This window comes from Vespa crabro, chromosome 7 (genome assembly GCF_910589235.1).
Source record: "Vespa crabro chromosome 7, iyVesCrab1.2, whole genome shotgun sequence".
NCBI lineage: Eukaryota > Metazoa > Arthropoda > Insecta > Hymenoptera > Vespidae > Vespa > Vespa crabro.
In genome coordinates, this window is record NC_060961.1 from 8032215 (window position 1) to 8048447 (window position 16233).

The following is a 16233-nucleotide window of genomic DNA, read 5'->3' on the forward strand; positions in this document are numbered from 1 at the left end:
CTTAGGAAATATCTGCTTTATCTTATCGAAATAATAACTTAGACATTAAAGTTATCTTTAGAAATATTTTTCAATTTTAAATCAATTTACCACGCGCACATCAGAATACAGTGATATATTTGAGTTTACATTGAAAAATAAGCTGCCACTCCATTTACCAGTTCTATTTTGTGACTTAAATATTAAAAGATACAGTGAAAAAATAAATGTTAACAATACCACATGTTTTTTCATTGAATATATGGCACTGGTTAATTTTAATTCATTCAACCGTAATATTACGAGCAATTAATATTAATGATAGTAATATATATATATATGTGTGTGTATTATTGTACATTAATTATCAATATAATTATCTAATTTGAATTGTTAACTATAATTTGTTTAAAAAATAGGTTCAATGATACAGGCTTTTATATAAATTATATAGACAATAGATATTATTAAATATTTGTACAATAAGTTATTCTCTTTGAACAGACGAAAACAACAAGAAGTTTTTCGACGATAGTCGGGCTCAGATAATAGACACTGACTACACAAATGACTAAATGTTAACACTGTATCATAATCACAATACAAGTATCTAATTGCTTAAATCCAAAGATAATACTACTTCTGCTGAAAGCTTTTTTGTTTCAACTTCTCGTAGTGTGCGTGCATCAGCTCTGAACCGGAAATGTTACACATAAAATTAGAATTAATAATACACTACATATGGTGCGTTTAAGTAACACAATACAAATCCTACAACGTCAAAGGGTAATTACGCTTTCTCGACCAGCACCAACGCCAATCCATTTTACTAAAAAAAATAATTTGTTATAATAAGATTTGTTAATGTTTCATCTTAACAGATCATAGTAGATGTTATATTTACCAGGTATATCCAAATATTGTTCTATGAATTGAATGTATTTTCGTGCATTATGCGGTAGCTTATCTATGGAACGCACACCTTCAGTCAAAGATAGCCACCCATCTACTTTCTCGTATATAGCTTCAACTTTTCCTAATTCTGCTGTTGTACTTGGGAAATAATCTATTTCTTTTCCATTTATACGATACCCAACGCACACTTTTAATTCAGGTAATGTATCAAGGATATCCAATTTTGTTAAACATATAGAGGTATATCTGTAATAACAATGAATTAAATACTCGAATCAAGATTAATTTACATACTACTTTTTATATTTTAATAAAATATATTGAGATATTTTTAGGAAAAATATAAACAACTTACCCATTAACCATTGATGTATATTTAAGCAATGTTAAATCAAGCCACCCACATCTTCTCTTCCTTTTTGTAGTTACTCCAAATTCATGACCTCTATTTTGAAGTAATTCTCCTGTTGCATCTAAAAGTTCTGTCGGGAAGGGACCATCTCCAACTCTTGTAGTGTATGCTTTTACCACACCAATGATTTCACCTATTGTATTAGGTGGTAAACCAAGACCTGTGCAAACTCCACCTATACTGCAATTTGAACTTGTCACGTATGGATATGTTCCAAAATCAATATCCAGCATAGCAGCATTAGCACCTTCTACCAGCACCTTTTTATTTTCTTTTAAAGCCTGATGTAAGTATTGAACAGTTTCTTTTACAAGTGGCCTTACACGTTCAGCATAGCTATAAATAAATTTTAAAATTATTATTTTAAATTTTCATTTTTATTTTCATGAAAGTAACAAAGAAATCTTGATATATATATTTACTCTTTATAACGCTCTAACTCTGCTTTTGTATCCACTTGTAATGCAGGAAACATTTTTTGGTATGAAAGTACTAGTGCATTGAACTTTTCAGTAAATATGTCAAAATCTCCCAAAAGATCTCCAATTCTAATTCCATTTCTTGTAGCTTTGCTGGAATAGGTTGGTCCTATACCTTTTTTTGTAGTTCCTAAAGACTGAGTTCCCTTTTCTAATTCTTGTAATCCATCCACCTGTTGATGTAAATCAAATACCAGATGTGCTCGATCTGATATAATGAGTTTATCTTTCCAATCTTTAAGTCCCTTGGTTTCATTTTTTGCTAATTCTTCAAAGAGACCTGGGAGGTGAACAACTACACCATTTCCTGTGAACAAAGTGGGAACATTTGTAATGAAATATCATGTTTTCTAAAAATATATGTATATATATATGCATATAAATGACAAGAACATAAGTAATAAATTATATTAATTTTATCGATCGATGAAATTTATAAGAAGACAAAGAGAAAAGAATTATTATACATATATGTCTACTTCGTAAAATAATCAAGTAGAACAGTGTTCTAATTTCCTGCTTTCAAAAGATCATTTTATCTTATTACCATTGATTTCTTTGAATGGTTTAATTTTGGTTAATTTTATATGAATACCTAAACGTTGTATATTAAGCATTTTTGCATCTGTATATTTTTATTTATTGTGGATTTAGCACAGTGGTCAGTGTATTAGATGATTGTTGTTTGGAGCACGAACCAGTCTATTAACTTTATTTGTTGATTTGAAAATATTACCTATAACGGATTTGCATCTGGGATTGATTATTCCACTAGGCAGAAGGTGAAAGTCGAATTCGGCACCTTCTACAACTACAGTATGCCCTGCATTATTTCCTCCCTGTGAAATTATAGTAATATTTGAAGAGCCAGGGCCTTTCACCAGCCATGAAAGAATCAATATAATTTGTTTATCTCATATAAATAGAAAATTTTGCAATATGATGTTTTATATATGATAAATAAAAATTATCAAGTGCCAAAGAGCTAAAGAAGACTTCTTTTCTGATTTAAACTTTGACAGTTTGTCAATTCTATTCTACTAATGAAATATTAAAATGAAATTTTTAATTATTTATAATGGTAATCATCAGTTACATCTACTATTATACTGTTTCACTCTTTGGAAATAAAATACATAGATTCTTTTATCTAAAAAAAAATATATCATATCCTCTTCTACACTGATAATACATTTGAAAAACTAATTTTTCTATACTGCGTTACTTGTACAACGGTACATAAAACTAATAATAGTTTATAATCTCATATTTTATTGTAATTTATAATCAAATAATTTATATAAAAAATAACATAGGTGTTAATTAACTATCTTAAGACAAAGATTTTTAAAAAATTTCTTATGGTATTGAGTTTTTACCTTAATTATTGTTGCATATATATATATATAAAAAAAAAAAATTAAAAAAAAAGTAATACAGAAATTAAAAAAAAATTATCTTACTTTTTTATTGTTTACTATAAGAATATAATTAAATAATCTGTATTAATAATATATATTATATCTAAGAATAATACTTAAAAAAAATTATATAAGATTAGTAAAAAATCAATTTAAAGAAACACTTGAACATCATAAACGATCTTTTAAAGTTTAATTTGACTAATAAATGACAATTATGTAATGCCAGGTGTTGAATATAAAAGAGGTTATATATTTGTAACCGAAACATCTAAGATCCATTGAACAAATGACGTTTTTGTCTAAAAATACAACTGCTAACGATCAAAGTTCATATTTCATACGTGATAAATCAAATAATATAATGCAAATAATTAGAACTATAATATCACAAACGGAAGCTCATGAATGTGAAAGATAAGGAAAAAAAGAGAGCAAAAAAATAACTGTATAATATAATGAACGTAAATAGGAGATACGTTTTCGATAAGACAATGAGAAAGAAATAAATAAATAAATAAATAAAAAAAAAAAACTGGATACTTAAGGATAATTGAAAGATTAAAAAACAATCGTTTGAAATTCCGAGAATTTTCGAGAAAAAAGAAAGATAAGAGATAAAAAAGTAAATCTTCAACGAATGTTTTACTTCGAAGGTAGCGCAGGCAATGTAAATATATAATTTGAACAAGTGTAAAATATTGAAAAAGAGGCGGCAAACGACAAACATGTGCGTACTAATGTTCACATTGATCAATCAAAAAAAGAAAAAGCAAAAGAAAAAAGAATAGATAGAGATAGAGATAGAGATAGAGAGAGAGAGAGAGAGAGAGAGAGAGAGAGAGAGAGAGAGAGAAATAGGTAAAAAATAAAGAGAAAGAGATGTAAAGCAAATAAAAAAAAAAGTGAAATTCAAGGAAATACGTACTTGACATCTACAAACGATGTCAGCATCTGTTGCCAGCATATCCACAACTTTTCCCTTGCCCTCATCACCCCATTGCGCGCCAAGGACTACCGTGACCTTGGAAACGAGCCCACTCGTGGAAGTTCTCTGTTTTTTCCTGGGTGAGGCCGGATTACCATCACCGTTAGTCTGTTGAACGGAGTGTTGCATCCTCGTGCAAGAAGACATTTTCGTATTAAAATTTCTTAATGAAAATTCGTTCGAGGACTCAAATGAAATGATGGAGTTAAAGCAGCAGACACAACGTACACTCGTCGGAAGTCTCAATCCGTTACAGTCTGAACCAGCTGACGACACACGATATAGATGAAATAATAGTTTCGCTGCGTGCCACACACGCGCGCGCGTTTGCGCAGAGAACAATAACGTAACGAAAAAATAAATCGCCCAGCGACTAAGTTATAACGTTTAACCATTTTTATTTTTTTATACCTCATCTATCTACGGACATATGTATGCATAGCGACTTTTAACTGTCGATGATGTTAACTTCACGTGATATCATATGATGTATATATATATATATATATATCACACACACATATGTGTGTGTATGTATGTTATACTTTAATATGCGATGCGTATAATGTTGGAACGACTTAATAAGTATTATTATTAGAAGAAATTTAATAAAAGTTTATTATAATAAAATTATAATAATACTTAGAAAAATTTTAAGGATTTCTTTATATTTTGAATAAAATAATTAAGTAAAATTGCGTTTTCAATTGAAAGTAAGTTGATTACCTCGGATTTGTCATTGATCGATCAACTGTAACAAAATCATTTCTTTGGAATTTATTATAAATAGAACATTTCGCTTTTTTTTTTTATTTTTATTTTTTTTTTTTTTTGTAGAATTAACTCATGGCTGTAAACATGTGACTAGTTGTACAACAATTGTAACTACAGTTGTAACTACATGTATAAGTCTATCTTTTAATGGTACCCTTCACCCCCTCTTGGCGTCACTACTCTTCTCGAGTTCAAATCGGCATGCGTCTTTCCAACGATCGTGTGATATTAAATTTTGATTCAAGGATTTCTAACAATGCGACATCTCTTGCTTAAGGAAATTTTAATGTTAACGTAAATTCTATACATATATAACTCGAATGTATACGTATAAGTGTCCTAATATTGCATAACCTGCGATTAGCTTATAATGATAAAAAAAAAACTAAGGATATTACTTATTCGAAGTATAATTCTTTGACGCTATTTTTACAATATCGATAGGTTAAATGATCATAAAAGATTGATTGTTCAATAAATATATATCCATCGATTTTATTGATTCCCGTAAATATAATCAAAATCGATTAATTCATCAACGTAATTCAATTGGTTTCGAAAAAGTTTGTCATCGTGTTTACAAATGTCTTCCATATTCTTTTCTTTTTTTTTCCTTTTTTATACTATCTATTTAAAAATTATTACATATAAGCTTATTAATATTTATTATATACGTATGCACATTACTTATCGTTCCTATTCGTTATCGGGGAATAATTTAAATACATGAAATGTTTTTTTGTCTATCATAGTTTATGATAATCAATGAGATAAGAGCTTTGACGCGATGTAAAAAAAAAGGGGAAAAAAAAAGAAAAAAGAAGAAGAAACGAAGTAAACAAATAGTTAAATATATCATTCGATGGAATGACATGTTATATATGTAGTGCAGCCATCATAGGTCGAAGAGGAAAGAAGCACGAAGTAGAGAGGTTCAATATTTACATCGACGAAATGGATCTATTACCGGATTACTCGACCCCCGTGGCTTTTTAATTATGTAAGCTCGAATAGATCGAGACATCTGCTACCCCATAGAAAAGCATTGCTTGCCGAAAGATCTCTCCCTTTCTCTTTTCCCCTCCTCCCTTCTTTTTTTCGAGTGATGTATACCGGGAGTATCAATTACATTGTTATTACCGTTGGCTGTTCCAAAGATGTGGTCGCAAGATAATGCACTGTTATAAGAGCATGCACATAAAAGAGGGGCAGGTACAGCGTTAAACCGCCACCACTACTGGAACTAATGCAAGAGAGTTCCCTTATGCGAAGAAAGCGATAGCCATCGGTTCTTGTGCAACTATGCGTCTAATTTGGATTTACTACAAAATGGATATTCCTTAGCGAAAAAAAAAGTGGGGTGAGATCCATACGCTCACATGTATATATAAAGCAACGTAGGGCGAAGCCCTACAATATTTTCTTTACTAAGTCCGTATTCTATCTTTCTATCGGGATGAATTCGTTCCAGAGATCACGCTCCGAAAAGAGTGACTTTAGTATAGCACGAATTTTGTCTGAAGATAATGATAAGGACAACGTAACGTCGCGGGATTCGAAAAATCGTGTTAATGTCGTTCATCAATTTTATCAAGGCCAGAACATAACTGAAACTATCGTTCATCGCGATATTACAAAAGTGTCAAATCTCGAGGACACGCGTTTTTTCAATTCAAAGCAATGTCAACGAAGGACGATCGATCAAGGCTCAGACAAGATGATAAACGAAGAAGATGGTACAAAAGAAATCCAGGAAACTGCGCAGTCGCGTTCGATCAATGCGTACGAAGACGGAAAACACGAGATCGACACGTCTTACGGGGAAATTCAAAGAAATGAGCTTGCCTGGTTACAATACACGAGATATAGACCACCGAAATTACCTAGAAGAAGCTTAATAGGGAGAAATGCTAAAAGACGTCCAGGAGTACATCCACGGATACCTTTCTCTTCATTTCAACTTCAAATTCTTGAGGAAAGATACAAGAAAAATGCTTATTTATCAAGGAGAGACGCGCTCGATATATCAATGTCATTGAGACTACCTCAAAGTAGAGTAAGTTACTAGAATATATATTTATTTTCTCTTTCTTTTTCTTTGTCGATAAATTTCGTATATCTTTATTTATAATCACATGTTATATACAGTAGAATTTAGTGATATGTATTAAAAAAAAAAAAAAAAAAAATTGATCGTTACAATCGAATTAATGCGAATTAAAAATATATAAGTACAACATTCTCATGCATTACCGAGTTTATTAACGATACTACGCCAAAAAATCTTTTCTCTCGTTTTTGTACATATATTTCTTCGGGACAATCAATAAATTCCCATGTTAGCGTAACATTTTCGTGTTTCTATGTTTTACGTTTATACAATTTGTTATTAATCGTACGATCTATTTGTCAGTTTATGTGTGTGTGTGTGTGCACGTTTACACGTGCGCGCGCTTACACACACATGCGAATGTTTATTTTTATTTTTTCAAATGAAATTCATATTTTATACATTTACAGGTGAAGATTTGGTTTCAAAATCGTCGTGCACGGGATAGACGAGAATCAAATAATGTTATGGCAGTTACGTAAGAGAAGATAAAAGTGATAAAATGCAATAATCATGATGGGACGAAGGAAATAGGAAAATAAAAATTAATTAATATATTCTTGTTTACATGAACGATCTAAATTGCATGGACAATAATGATCACGCACATAAAAATTTGTAATATTATTACAAATAGAATTATTATGTCGAGGGTGTCGATTAATTTTATTAACTTTTTAATTTGAATTTTTTATTCAAATATCCGAAAGTATTTAAAAAAAGTATTTATTTAACATCACGTTAATACAAAACGAGAGATATAATGGTACATATATTCTTTAATTTTATTTTTTCTTGTTTATATTTAATTTCTCTATAAGTTTGTACCTGTATACTTTTTATTGGTCCGTGCGATGCAACACGCTATCCTTATAACTTCATTTCTCTTATTACAGAATATTTTATTACATACTACAATATAATAAGGATAATATCTTTTACTATATTACACATATATACTATAAATAAAATCGGATCATTTATTTAAATAGGTACTTAATTTACTTAAGTTTACATAAAATGTATATTTTATAACTTATAACAAGATGATTGTATTATATCAAACTGAAGTTCTAGAATAATCAATTCTGATGGAATTTCTTCAGTTTTTGTCAATGATGTAAACCAGCAACTTTTAATTTTTTGGGTTGACGAATTGCTCGTCCAGTTTCACTGTCTGAAGATTCCGATTCAGAATCATTGTAACCACCCATTCCAATTGAATCGGATTTGGACACTTCACATGTTTCTGCAGCAAAATTCCCAGTAATTTTTGCCTTCTCGAGCGTTCGTACTTTAAATAAATAAACAAAACAAAGAATATAATAAGATTAAATAAATAAATAATTTTTTTATAGATTTTTTTGATAAGTCTTACTTTGAGTTTCCAATAAACTGTTTTGCCTTTTCAGATCATCGATGTCTTGTTGATGAGAAGAATTCTTACGTCGCATGAATTGTATATACTCCGCTGCTTTTTTAAGTATTTGTGCTCTGCTAGCAACTTTCTCACCTTGTAAAGCAGGTACAGAATCCCTAAGGCTTGAAAAACTATCTTTGATATGATCTCTTCGTTTACGTTCTAAAGCATTATGGTGTGCACGTTTTTCAGCCTATATATAAAATAGATACAACCTTATATATATTTTATAAAAATAAAAACATTAAGAAAAAATAATAACATTTATATACATATATATATATATATATTATTTATTATTCTAACGTTAATAAAACATTCAACCAAACAAAAATTCATTTTAGATATACCTGGGAATAATATTGTGTGTTATTGGAATGTCTTTGCCTAGAATCAGAGTCGTCACCTTCCTGAGAATAAAATTTTTTGATATATTACTTACATCAACTAACCATGCATTTAATACTTACATCGCTTTCTATATCGATGTCTCGATCATCGTCGCTCATATTTATTTCTTATTTCTACAATATTATTAGTTAGTAAACAATAGTTCTATGACGCCAACTTATCTTTCTAAACAATAAAATCGACAAGTTAAAATATATAGATACTTTGCCTAAGTACAACTGAATTTGTCTATGGTATTTATATATATGCTATTACTATATATATATATATATATACTTATTACTATATATAATTACCAACTATGAAATATATAGGTATTGTAATTTGGTTATGTTGGTACTCTTACTTCATTCTGGTTCTATCTCCATGAAGATACCTATTTAATGTATAATCGATTTACAAATCGATTCTGATTGGTTTTTGTTAGAAACTGAGATGATGAAAATAGCGTTATTGGCGAGTAAACGTATGAAAATTAGTCTCTGTTTCTTACTATGAAAGTACATTTTGATCACGTATATTCTTTCTTTTTAATATCTACAAATTACAACTTTGAAAGTTTTTCATTTTATAATTGATACACATAACATTTAAATTGGCCGTTTTCTAATGTAAATAACAATATTGAGACGTCGCGAAGTACACACGCATGTTTAATATACTTTTAAAAGCTACCGTTCAAACAGCTGATTCAGCAAATGCACTTTTGACGCGTGGTGTTGCAAATGTAATATGAATATGAGTGACGTGTAGAATATCGGTACTTCTGTGATCAACATAGTTGTGTTAAATTCGTATATAAATCTATTGACTGTTATGAGAATAAATTAATTCTTCGATCGTCAATGTCATATACTATTTAAAACGAAATATGTACGTTGACGTGTCCTAATGACGTAATTTCTTTAAAGAAAGATTCCTTGAAAATGTACACGTACACATTAGCAGTGATTGATTAAATATTTCTGAACATTAAATTTGCAATGAGGATACTAAAATTACCGGATCTCCCATGAGAGTATATATCTAAAATTGTGAAAATATGAAGCCTAATCAAAGTGTTTTACTTTTCTTGTTCGCGTTGGTTATGTTTTCCATAGCAGAAACCGAAAATGGAGCGAAAAAACGAAGTGATATTACACGAAAAACTAATTCAAAGGAAGAAACAGAGGATAAGACTGTAGAGGATGTAGAAAATGTCTTTGAACATCTACACGAACTGAAAGCTTTACATGAAAGTATATTGAAATTTGTGCCAGATGCTCTTCTAAATGAAAAAATTCCTAAACAAATTAAAGAGGAATCAGAAAGCGAATCCGAGGAACCTGTGGAAAATACCTTAAGAAACGGAGAGTTATGGATGAAAACCATGATAAGTCAATCTAAAGATATGGATTTAATGAATACAAATATGCAATCTATAGAAGATGAAGATTTAACTTCTTGGGTTGACGAAGAACAGTATGAAAATTCTGAAGAAGAAGTGAGAGAACCTTTGACACCGGAACAACAAGAAGGTAAATGAAAATTATATAGTAAATATTATATACTTTGTTTTCAATTTTAATAACATGAAATAGATTTAAGAAAATTTTGTTCTCTTTTTAATAATTAAATATTATAACTAATTATTCTATAAATATCTTATTATGACTATATCTATTTTAGCCGAGCAATTGTTCAAAAATGCTCAAAGTTTGTTAAATGCAACACGTGCAAACAAATTGGAAGCTTACAAGTTACTAACAGTAGCAGCAACATTAGGACACAAGGAAGCTAGATCTATATTAGCATGGGCACAATTACTTGGAATTCCCATTAGTACTACTACTTCCCGGACTCTTATTCAAAATATTCCTGCTACATACCAAATCTTCAAAGAATTGTCTGAAACAGGCTTACCATCTGCTCATATGGTTTGCAAATAATCTAATAGAAGTATAAAATTATTAATAAAATGTTATGAAATCTAATACACATTCTTTTTATAGGGTATGGGATTTTTATATGCAACTGGGTTAGGTGGAGTCAATGCTTCTCAGGCAAAAGCTTTGCTACATTATACAATGGCAGCATTAGGGGATGATACTCGTGCACAAATGGCTTTAGGTTATAGACATTGGACAGGTGTCACAACTCCTGTTTCATGCGAAAGAGCATTAGATTATTATCGAAAAGTAGCAAATAAAGTAGCAGAAGAAGTATCTCTTAGCGGTGGACCAGTTGTACAACGTGTCAGACTTTTAGATGAATATGAAAATCCTGGATACAGCTCTGGAATTTTTGATAGGGACTTAATAGAATATTATCAATTATTAGCTGAACAAGGAGATGTACAAGCTCAAGTAGGTCTTGGTCAACTTCATTATCAAGGAGGTAGAGGAGTGCCTTTGGATCATCAAAGAGCACTACAATATTTTCAACATGCTGCTGATGCAGGCAATCCTATTGCCATGGCATTTTTGGGAAAGGTATGAGGAAAAATAATCTTTTTCTATTTATATGATAAATTTGTCTTATTACATATTATTGTGTAGATTTACCTTGAGGGAAGTGATATTGTAAAACAAGATAATGAAACAGCATACATGTATTTCAAAAAAGCAGCTGATCTGGGAAATCCTGTTGGACAAAGCGGTTTAGGAATGATGTATTTATATGGAAAAGGTGTTGAAAGAGATACGGCCAAAGCTTTACAATACTTCAGTCAAGCTGCAGAACAAGGATGGGTAGATGGCCAACTTCAACTGGGCAATATGTATTTCAGTATGTATATATAATGAATATTATACTATTTCCAATTTTGGAGAGTTTATATAATACTTATAAAATATTCTCGATATATTTATATTTTATTATAAAAATATTTTTATAAGGTGGAACTGGAGTAAGAAAAGATTATAAATTGGCAAACAAGTATTTTAATTTGGCCAGTCAATCAGGCCATGTTTTAGCATATTATAATCTTGCTCAAATGCATGCAACTGGAACTGGCATGATGCGAAGTTGTCCAACAGCTGTAGAATTATTTAAAAATGTTGCTGAAAGAGGAAAATGGAGTGATCAATTAATGACAGCACATACCGACTATAGAGAAGGCAGAGTAGATGAAGCATTTGTCAACTATTACCTTCTTGCTGAAATGGGATACGAAGTGGCTCAGAGTAATGCAGCGTTTATTTTGGATAAAGGTGAAACTACAATCTTCTCTGAAGAGGAAGAATTAGTTCGAGCTTTACAACTTTGGGCAAGAGCGGCTGCTCAAGGATATTCTGCAGCGCAGGTAAAAATTTGTATGGTAAAATAAAATGATTGCAAAAATTTAATGTATATGCGAAAAAAATGTATTTTTCGATAGGTGAAACTTGGCGATGCTCATTACTATGGCAGAGGAACGAAAATAGACTACGAGGAAGCAGCAAGTCATTATCGTTCAGCTTCTGAACAGCAGCATAATGCTCAAGCTACGTTTAATTTGGGCTATATGCATGAACGTGGCCTAGGACTAGCAAAAGATCGTCATTTAGCTAAACGATGTTACGATTTAGCAGCGGAAACTAGTCCTGATGCACGAATACCTGTTGCTTTAGCCTTAATCAAACTTTCTTTCTTATTTGGACTTGACTATTTACAAGAATTTAGTCTAGTCGATCAATTAGATAAGTGGGATCAGTTGCTTGGTCAAAATTGGGATCTGTATTTAATCGGATTTCTTACAGGAATGCTTAGTCTTATCATATACTTCCGCAGGCCGCAGCCACCTCCCCCTCCAAGACCTGTACCTCCTATTAACTAAATTTTTATATTCTCCTGCATTTTGTGTATATGTGCTATTTTAAGCTAAGCTCGGAATATACTTTATAAAAGAACTTCGTTAAACTGACTGTGACATTGTTGATAATGAAATTTAAAGTTTCTTTCTCTAGAACTCTAAGTGATATAAGTTATATACATATAATGATTTTTTAATAATTTTTTGTCTTGTACAGTTTAACCACTTGTGAAGCTGATATAAAATTTTTTTAATATTTTATGTGCAAATGAGGAAAATATAAAAAAACTTATACCATTAAATATATTGCTGATATTTTTGTCAATACACACTCATTCTTAAAAAACAAAATATTAATAAAAAAAATTTGATTATATCTGTAATGAAACGCATCTATATTATTTGCAATTTCTGAGCTTAGCTTCTAGATCGTTAAGTTTCATTGCAGAAAGAATATCATCTGGATATTAATATATTTCAATGTTATTTCTTTTTTTTTTTGCAATAGTATGATGAAATAAAATATCTCGGTTTCGTTTACTCTTTCTAAAATCAAATTTTACAATGCACATATATAATTTCAATGGATATATCCTAAAGAATCGGACTGCCTTTCCAAGTGGATAATTATACAGTGATTTTGTACAAATAAATAAATTAAAGAGTAATATTTCAAATGATATCATGTTTGTTATTTTAAATTGCAAATAGCGTATATAGAACTCAACAAAAGCCATTGTGTGTGTGTAATATAATGAAATATGAGAATATTGTTAGTTATTTGTACAATAAAAGTGTTTCACCTTTATTATTCATCATATAACATTTTTTCTTGTATTTGTATCTGTATTACAATCAATAATGCTCCAAAATTTTCACTATGGCAACGATAATCAATGTATATCAAAGTCCATTATTGTGTGATGGAATAACCTACTTTATTTTCTATATTAAAAATTTATAGCATTTATCTAAACTATGATATTCTGTAAAAATTTGTCAAGTTTATAAAGATTATGTTTAGTTCACATTTTTCCAGAGATCATAATAAAAGTATTGAATATATGCAATACTTGTTAAATTTTAATTAACATTTATTAATAAGAATAAATTGACACATAAATAAAAATTAAGATGCCAAAAAAAAAACGTGGACCTAGAGATAAAAAGAGTAAAAAAAGTCCCTGGTTAAATGAAAGAGAAACATTATTTTATGAACAACAAATTTTGGACAATAATAGACAATTAGCACGGTATGATATACAATATCCGTATAATTACAAAACTACATAAAATTATATTATATGCTTGATATATGTAAATATTACAGACTGCGAACTACTAATGAAGAACTTGAGCATGAAGTTAAAACTATAAAACAACAGTTTACAAAACTTGAAGAAGATCGTTCAGATATCGTAGCATATTTAAAACGTAATTTAACAGAAAAAATTGAAGAGGCACGTGAATTAAATGAACGAATATCTGCTTTAGAAGAATTGCGAAAAAATGAATTAGCTTCATTTAAGAAAAAAGAAGCAGCAATGGAACTTGAATATCGCACTATGGAAAGTAACTTAAGTGCAGAAGTCAAACTGGCGGGTAGATACATTAATAAATAATAAAGTAAAATCAATGAGTTTATTATTTCATTTATATTTGTCAATTAATTGATTTTATTTAAAAAAAATATTTATGATAATGTACTTTCATGTGTAGATTCAATTTTGTTTTATCAAAATTATATTACAAATTAATATATATAGATATATCAATAATTGAAGAAAACAATATACTATGTTCTGATACTTGAACTATTTGTTAATAGCTGGAAAATTAAATGCATTAGAAGATTGGAGAATAGCACGACTTGATTTAATGCATAAATTTGAAGTACAGGAGCAACAATTAAAAGAACAAGAAGAAAGACATAAAAAGGCCCTCCATGCTGCTGAAAAAGAATTAATCATTGGAAAGGCTAAGTAATTTAAATATTTTCATATTTATTGATTCTAAAATAACATCTATTTTAAAGATGATTTTACTTTCTTTCAATTAGTTTATCTTTAAATAACCTATTATGGTCAATAAAATTTAAATAACAAATATTTTTTTCATTATAAAAGAATGCAAAAAGAAATGGAGGAACGGTTAAATGAATTGGCTGAAAAGTTTAGAGAAGCAACCAATATTCGTATAGCAGATACTACTCACAGAGCAGTTAGAGAAAACATTGCATTAAATCAAGAATTAGATATAATGCTGGAAGTTTGCCGTGAACTACATTCTAGTACTATGGATTATAAAGAAGCAGTTAAGATGTTAAAATTACAAGCTGATTTATTTGAAGCAGAAAAAAATATCACTTTAAATAAAACAATTAAGCAAAAGCATATAATTAATAATCTTGCACAAGATTGTAATGACATGACTGATGAATATGTGAAACTAAAAAGATTCAATTATTATCTTCTTAATCATACAGCAATATTAGAAGAATATAAAGAGAGATCTATTACAGCTGAAAAAAAAGTTCGCATTCTAGAACAACATTTACAACAAACTAAAAAAAGTAAAACTCAAATATTAGCAGAAATTTACTCTAAACAACAAGAATTTGATAATCTAAATCAGATATTACAAGAAGCTAAACAATGTATAATGGAAGCATTACAGGTAAACAAATAAACTTAAATTACTGAAATCATTTCTTTTGATTACTTTTACATTGACTTTAAATATCTTATTATAGTTACAAGAAAAATTGTCTGCAGAAGATGTATGCAGTTCTTGTTATGTTGATCTTAAAGAACAAGTACTTTCTTCTCTTATTAATATATTAAAAAAGCAATCCATTCCTAGTATATCGTCTCATCATATAAGTCAACAGGTACATAATTATTATATTTCTAATTATATAAAATAAGTCATAATATGATTTCTTTTTAAAATGTACATATAATGTGCTTTGTATTGTAACTTATTGATATGATATTATTGAATTACTAATTACATAAAAATATATTTAGGAAGAAGACATAGAATGTCACTATGAAAAAGGTAGTTTGGGTTTAATGCAAACCACAGTCGAAGTAAGAGAGGATCAACAAGGAGAGGATGAATTTGTAGAAACAAAAAAAGAAGAAAAAAAGGAATCTTTATCTGTGCATGAGAAAATACCATCTTGTTTATTAAATGATGATAGTTCTGATATAATCTCACCATCATCATCCATAAATCATGTTCATGAAATAATTTAAAATATATCAATGTTATCTTATATATTTATACTTATATTTATATTTACATTTATATACAACGTGCATATACATGTGTACACACACACACACACACGCGCGCGCGCGCACGCACACATACAAATGTATCTCTGTATATTATTACTTATTTACACTGTTATAAAGATCTGTATTCATTTTAATTGTATATATAATATAAATAGCTTTAATATATATATATATATAAAAAGTTTAAAAAATTTGGAAGTTTTATTTTCTTTTAAAAAAAGTTTGTCAAAAATGGTATTTTTTCGAG

General features: G+C 29.4%; 5 protein-coding genes across 7 annotated transcripts; 3 read left to right on the plus strand and 2 right to left on the minus strand.

Moving 5' to 3' along the window:
- Nucleotides 1-421: 421 nt before the first annotated feature.
- LOC124425799 (adenylosuccinate synthetase) lies at nt 422-4502 on the minus strand. Of its 2 annotated transcripts, XM_046966707.1 has the most exons (6): nt 4135-4502; nt 2522-2624; nt 1729-2092; nt 1250-1642; nt 884-1140; nt 422-808 (listed from the first exon to the last, which is right to left on the minus strand). In XM_046966707.1, exons 1-6 carry the CDS (start codon nt 4339-4341, stop codon nt 759-761), a joined length of 1374 nt encoding a protein of 457 aa, XP_046822663.1. In that variant the 5' UTR covers nt 4342-4502; the 3' UTR covers nt 422-758. The 2 variants fall into 2 exon arrangements, with proteins under 2 accessions (XP_046822663.1, XP_046822664.1); XM_046966708.1 differs by lacking the exon at nt 2522-2624 and having other exon boundaries at nt 4135-4278.
- A 1149-nt stretch (nt 4503-5651) lies between these two features.
- Nucleotides 5652-7633, plus strand: LOC124425800 (homeobox protein engrailed-2-B). Of its 2 annotated transcripts, XM_046966711.1 has the most exons (3): nt 5658-6328; nt 6440-7024; nt 7489-7633. In XM_046966711.1, the coding sequence occupies exons 2-3, from the start codon at nt 6686-6688 to the stop codon at nt 7558-7560; spliced, it is 411 nt and encodes a 136-aa protein (XP_046822667.1). In that variant the 5' UTR covers nt 5658-6328; nt 6440-6685; the 3' UTR covers nt 7561-7633. The 2 variants fall into 2 exon arrangements, with proteins under 2 accessions (XP_046822666.1, XP_046822667.1); XM_046966710.1 differs by having other exon boundaries at nt 5652-7024.
- Nucleotides 7634-7788: 155 nt separating this feature from the next.
- LOC124425801 (protein max) lies at nt 7789-9156 on the minus strand. Its single transcript, XM_046966712.1, has 4 exons — nt 8969-9156; nt 8849-8908; nt 8457-8691; nt 7789-8372 (listed from the first exon to the last, which is right to left on the minus strand). Exons 1-4 carry the CDS (start codon nt 9005-9007, stop codon nt 8191-8193), a joined length of 516 nt encoding a protein of 171 aa, XP_046822668.1. The 5' UTR covers nt 9008-9156; the 3' UTR covers nt 7789-8190.
- A 216-nt stretch (nt 9157-9372) lies between these two features.
- Nucleotides 9373-13361, plus strand: LOC124425797 (protein sel-1 homolog 1). Its single transcript, XM_046966705.1, has 6 exons — nt 9373-10426; nt 10578-10825; nt 10901-11380; nt 11447-11675; nt 11786-12192; nt 12268-13361. The coding sequence occupies exons 1-6, from the start codon at nt 9952-9954 to the stop codon at nt 12703-12705; spliced, it is 2277 nt and encodes a 758-aa protein (XP_046822661.1). The 5' UTR covers nt 9373-9951; the 3' UTR covers nt 12706-13361.
- A 263-nt stretch (nt 13362-13624) lies between these two features.
- On the plus strand, nt 13625-16047 carry LOC124425798 (cilia- and flagella-associated protein 157). Its single transcript, XM_046966706.1, has 6 exons — nt 13625-13934; nt 14012-14283; nt 14510-14663; nt 14808-15357; nt 15434-15571; nt 15711-16047. Exons 1-6 carry the CDS (start codon nt 13816-13818, stop codon nt 15939-15941), a joined length of 1464 nt encoding a protein of 487 aa, XP_046822662.1. The 5' UTR covers nt 13625-13815; the 3' UTR covers nt 15942-16047.
- Nucleotides 16048-16233: the final 186 nt, after the last annotated feature.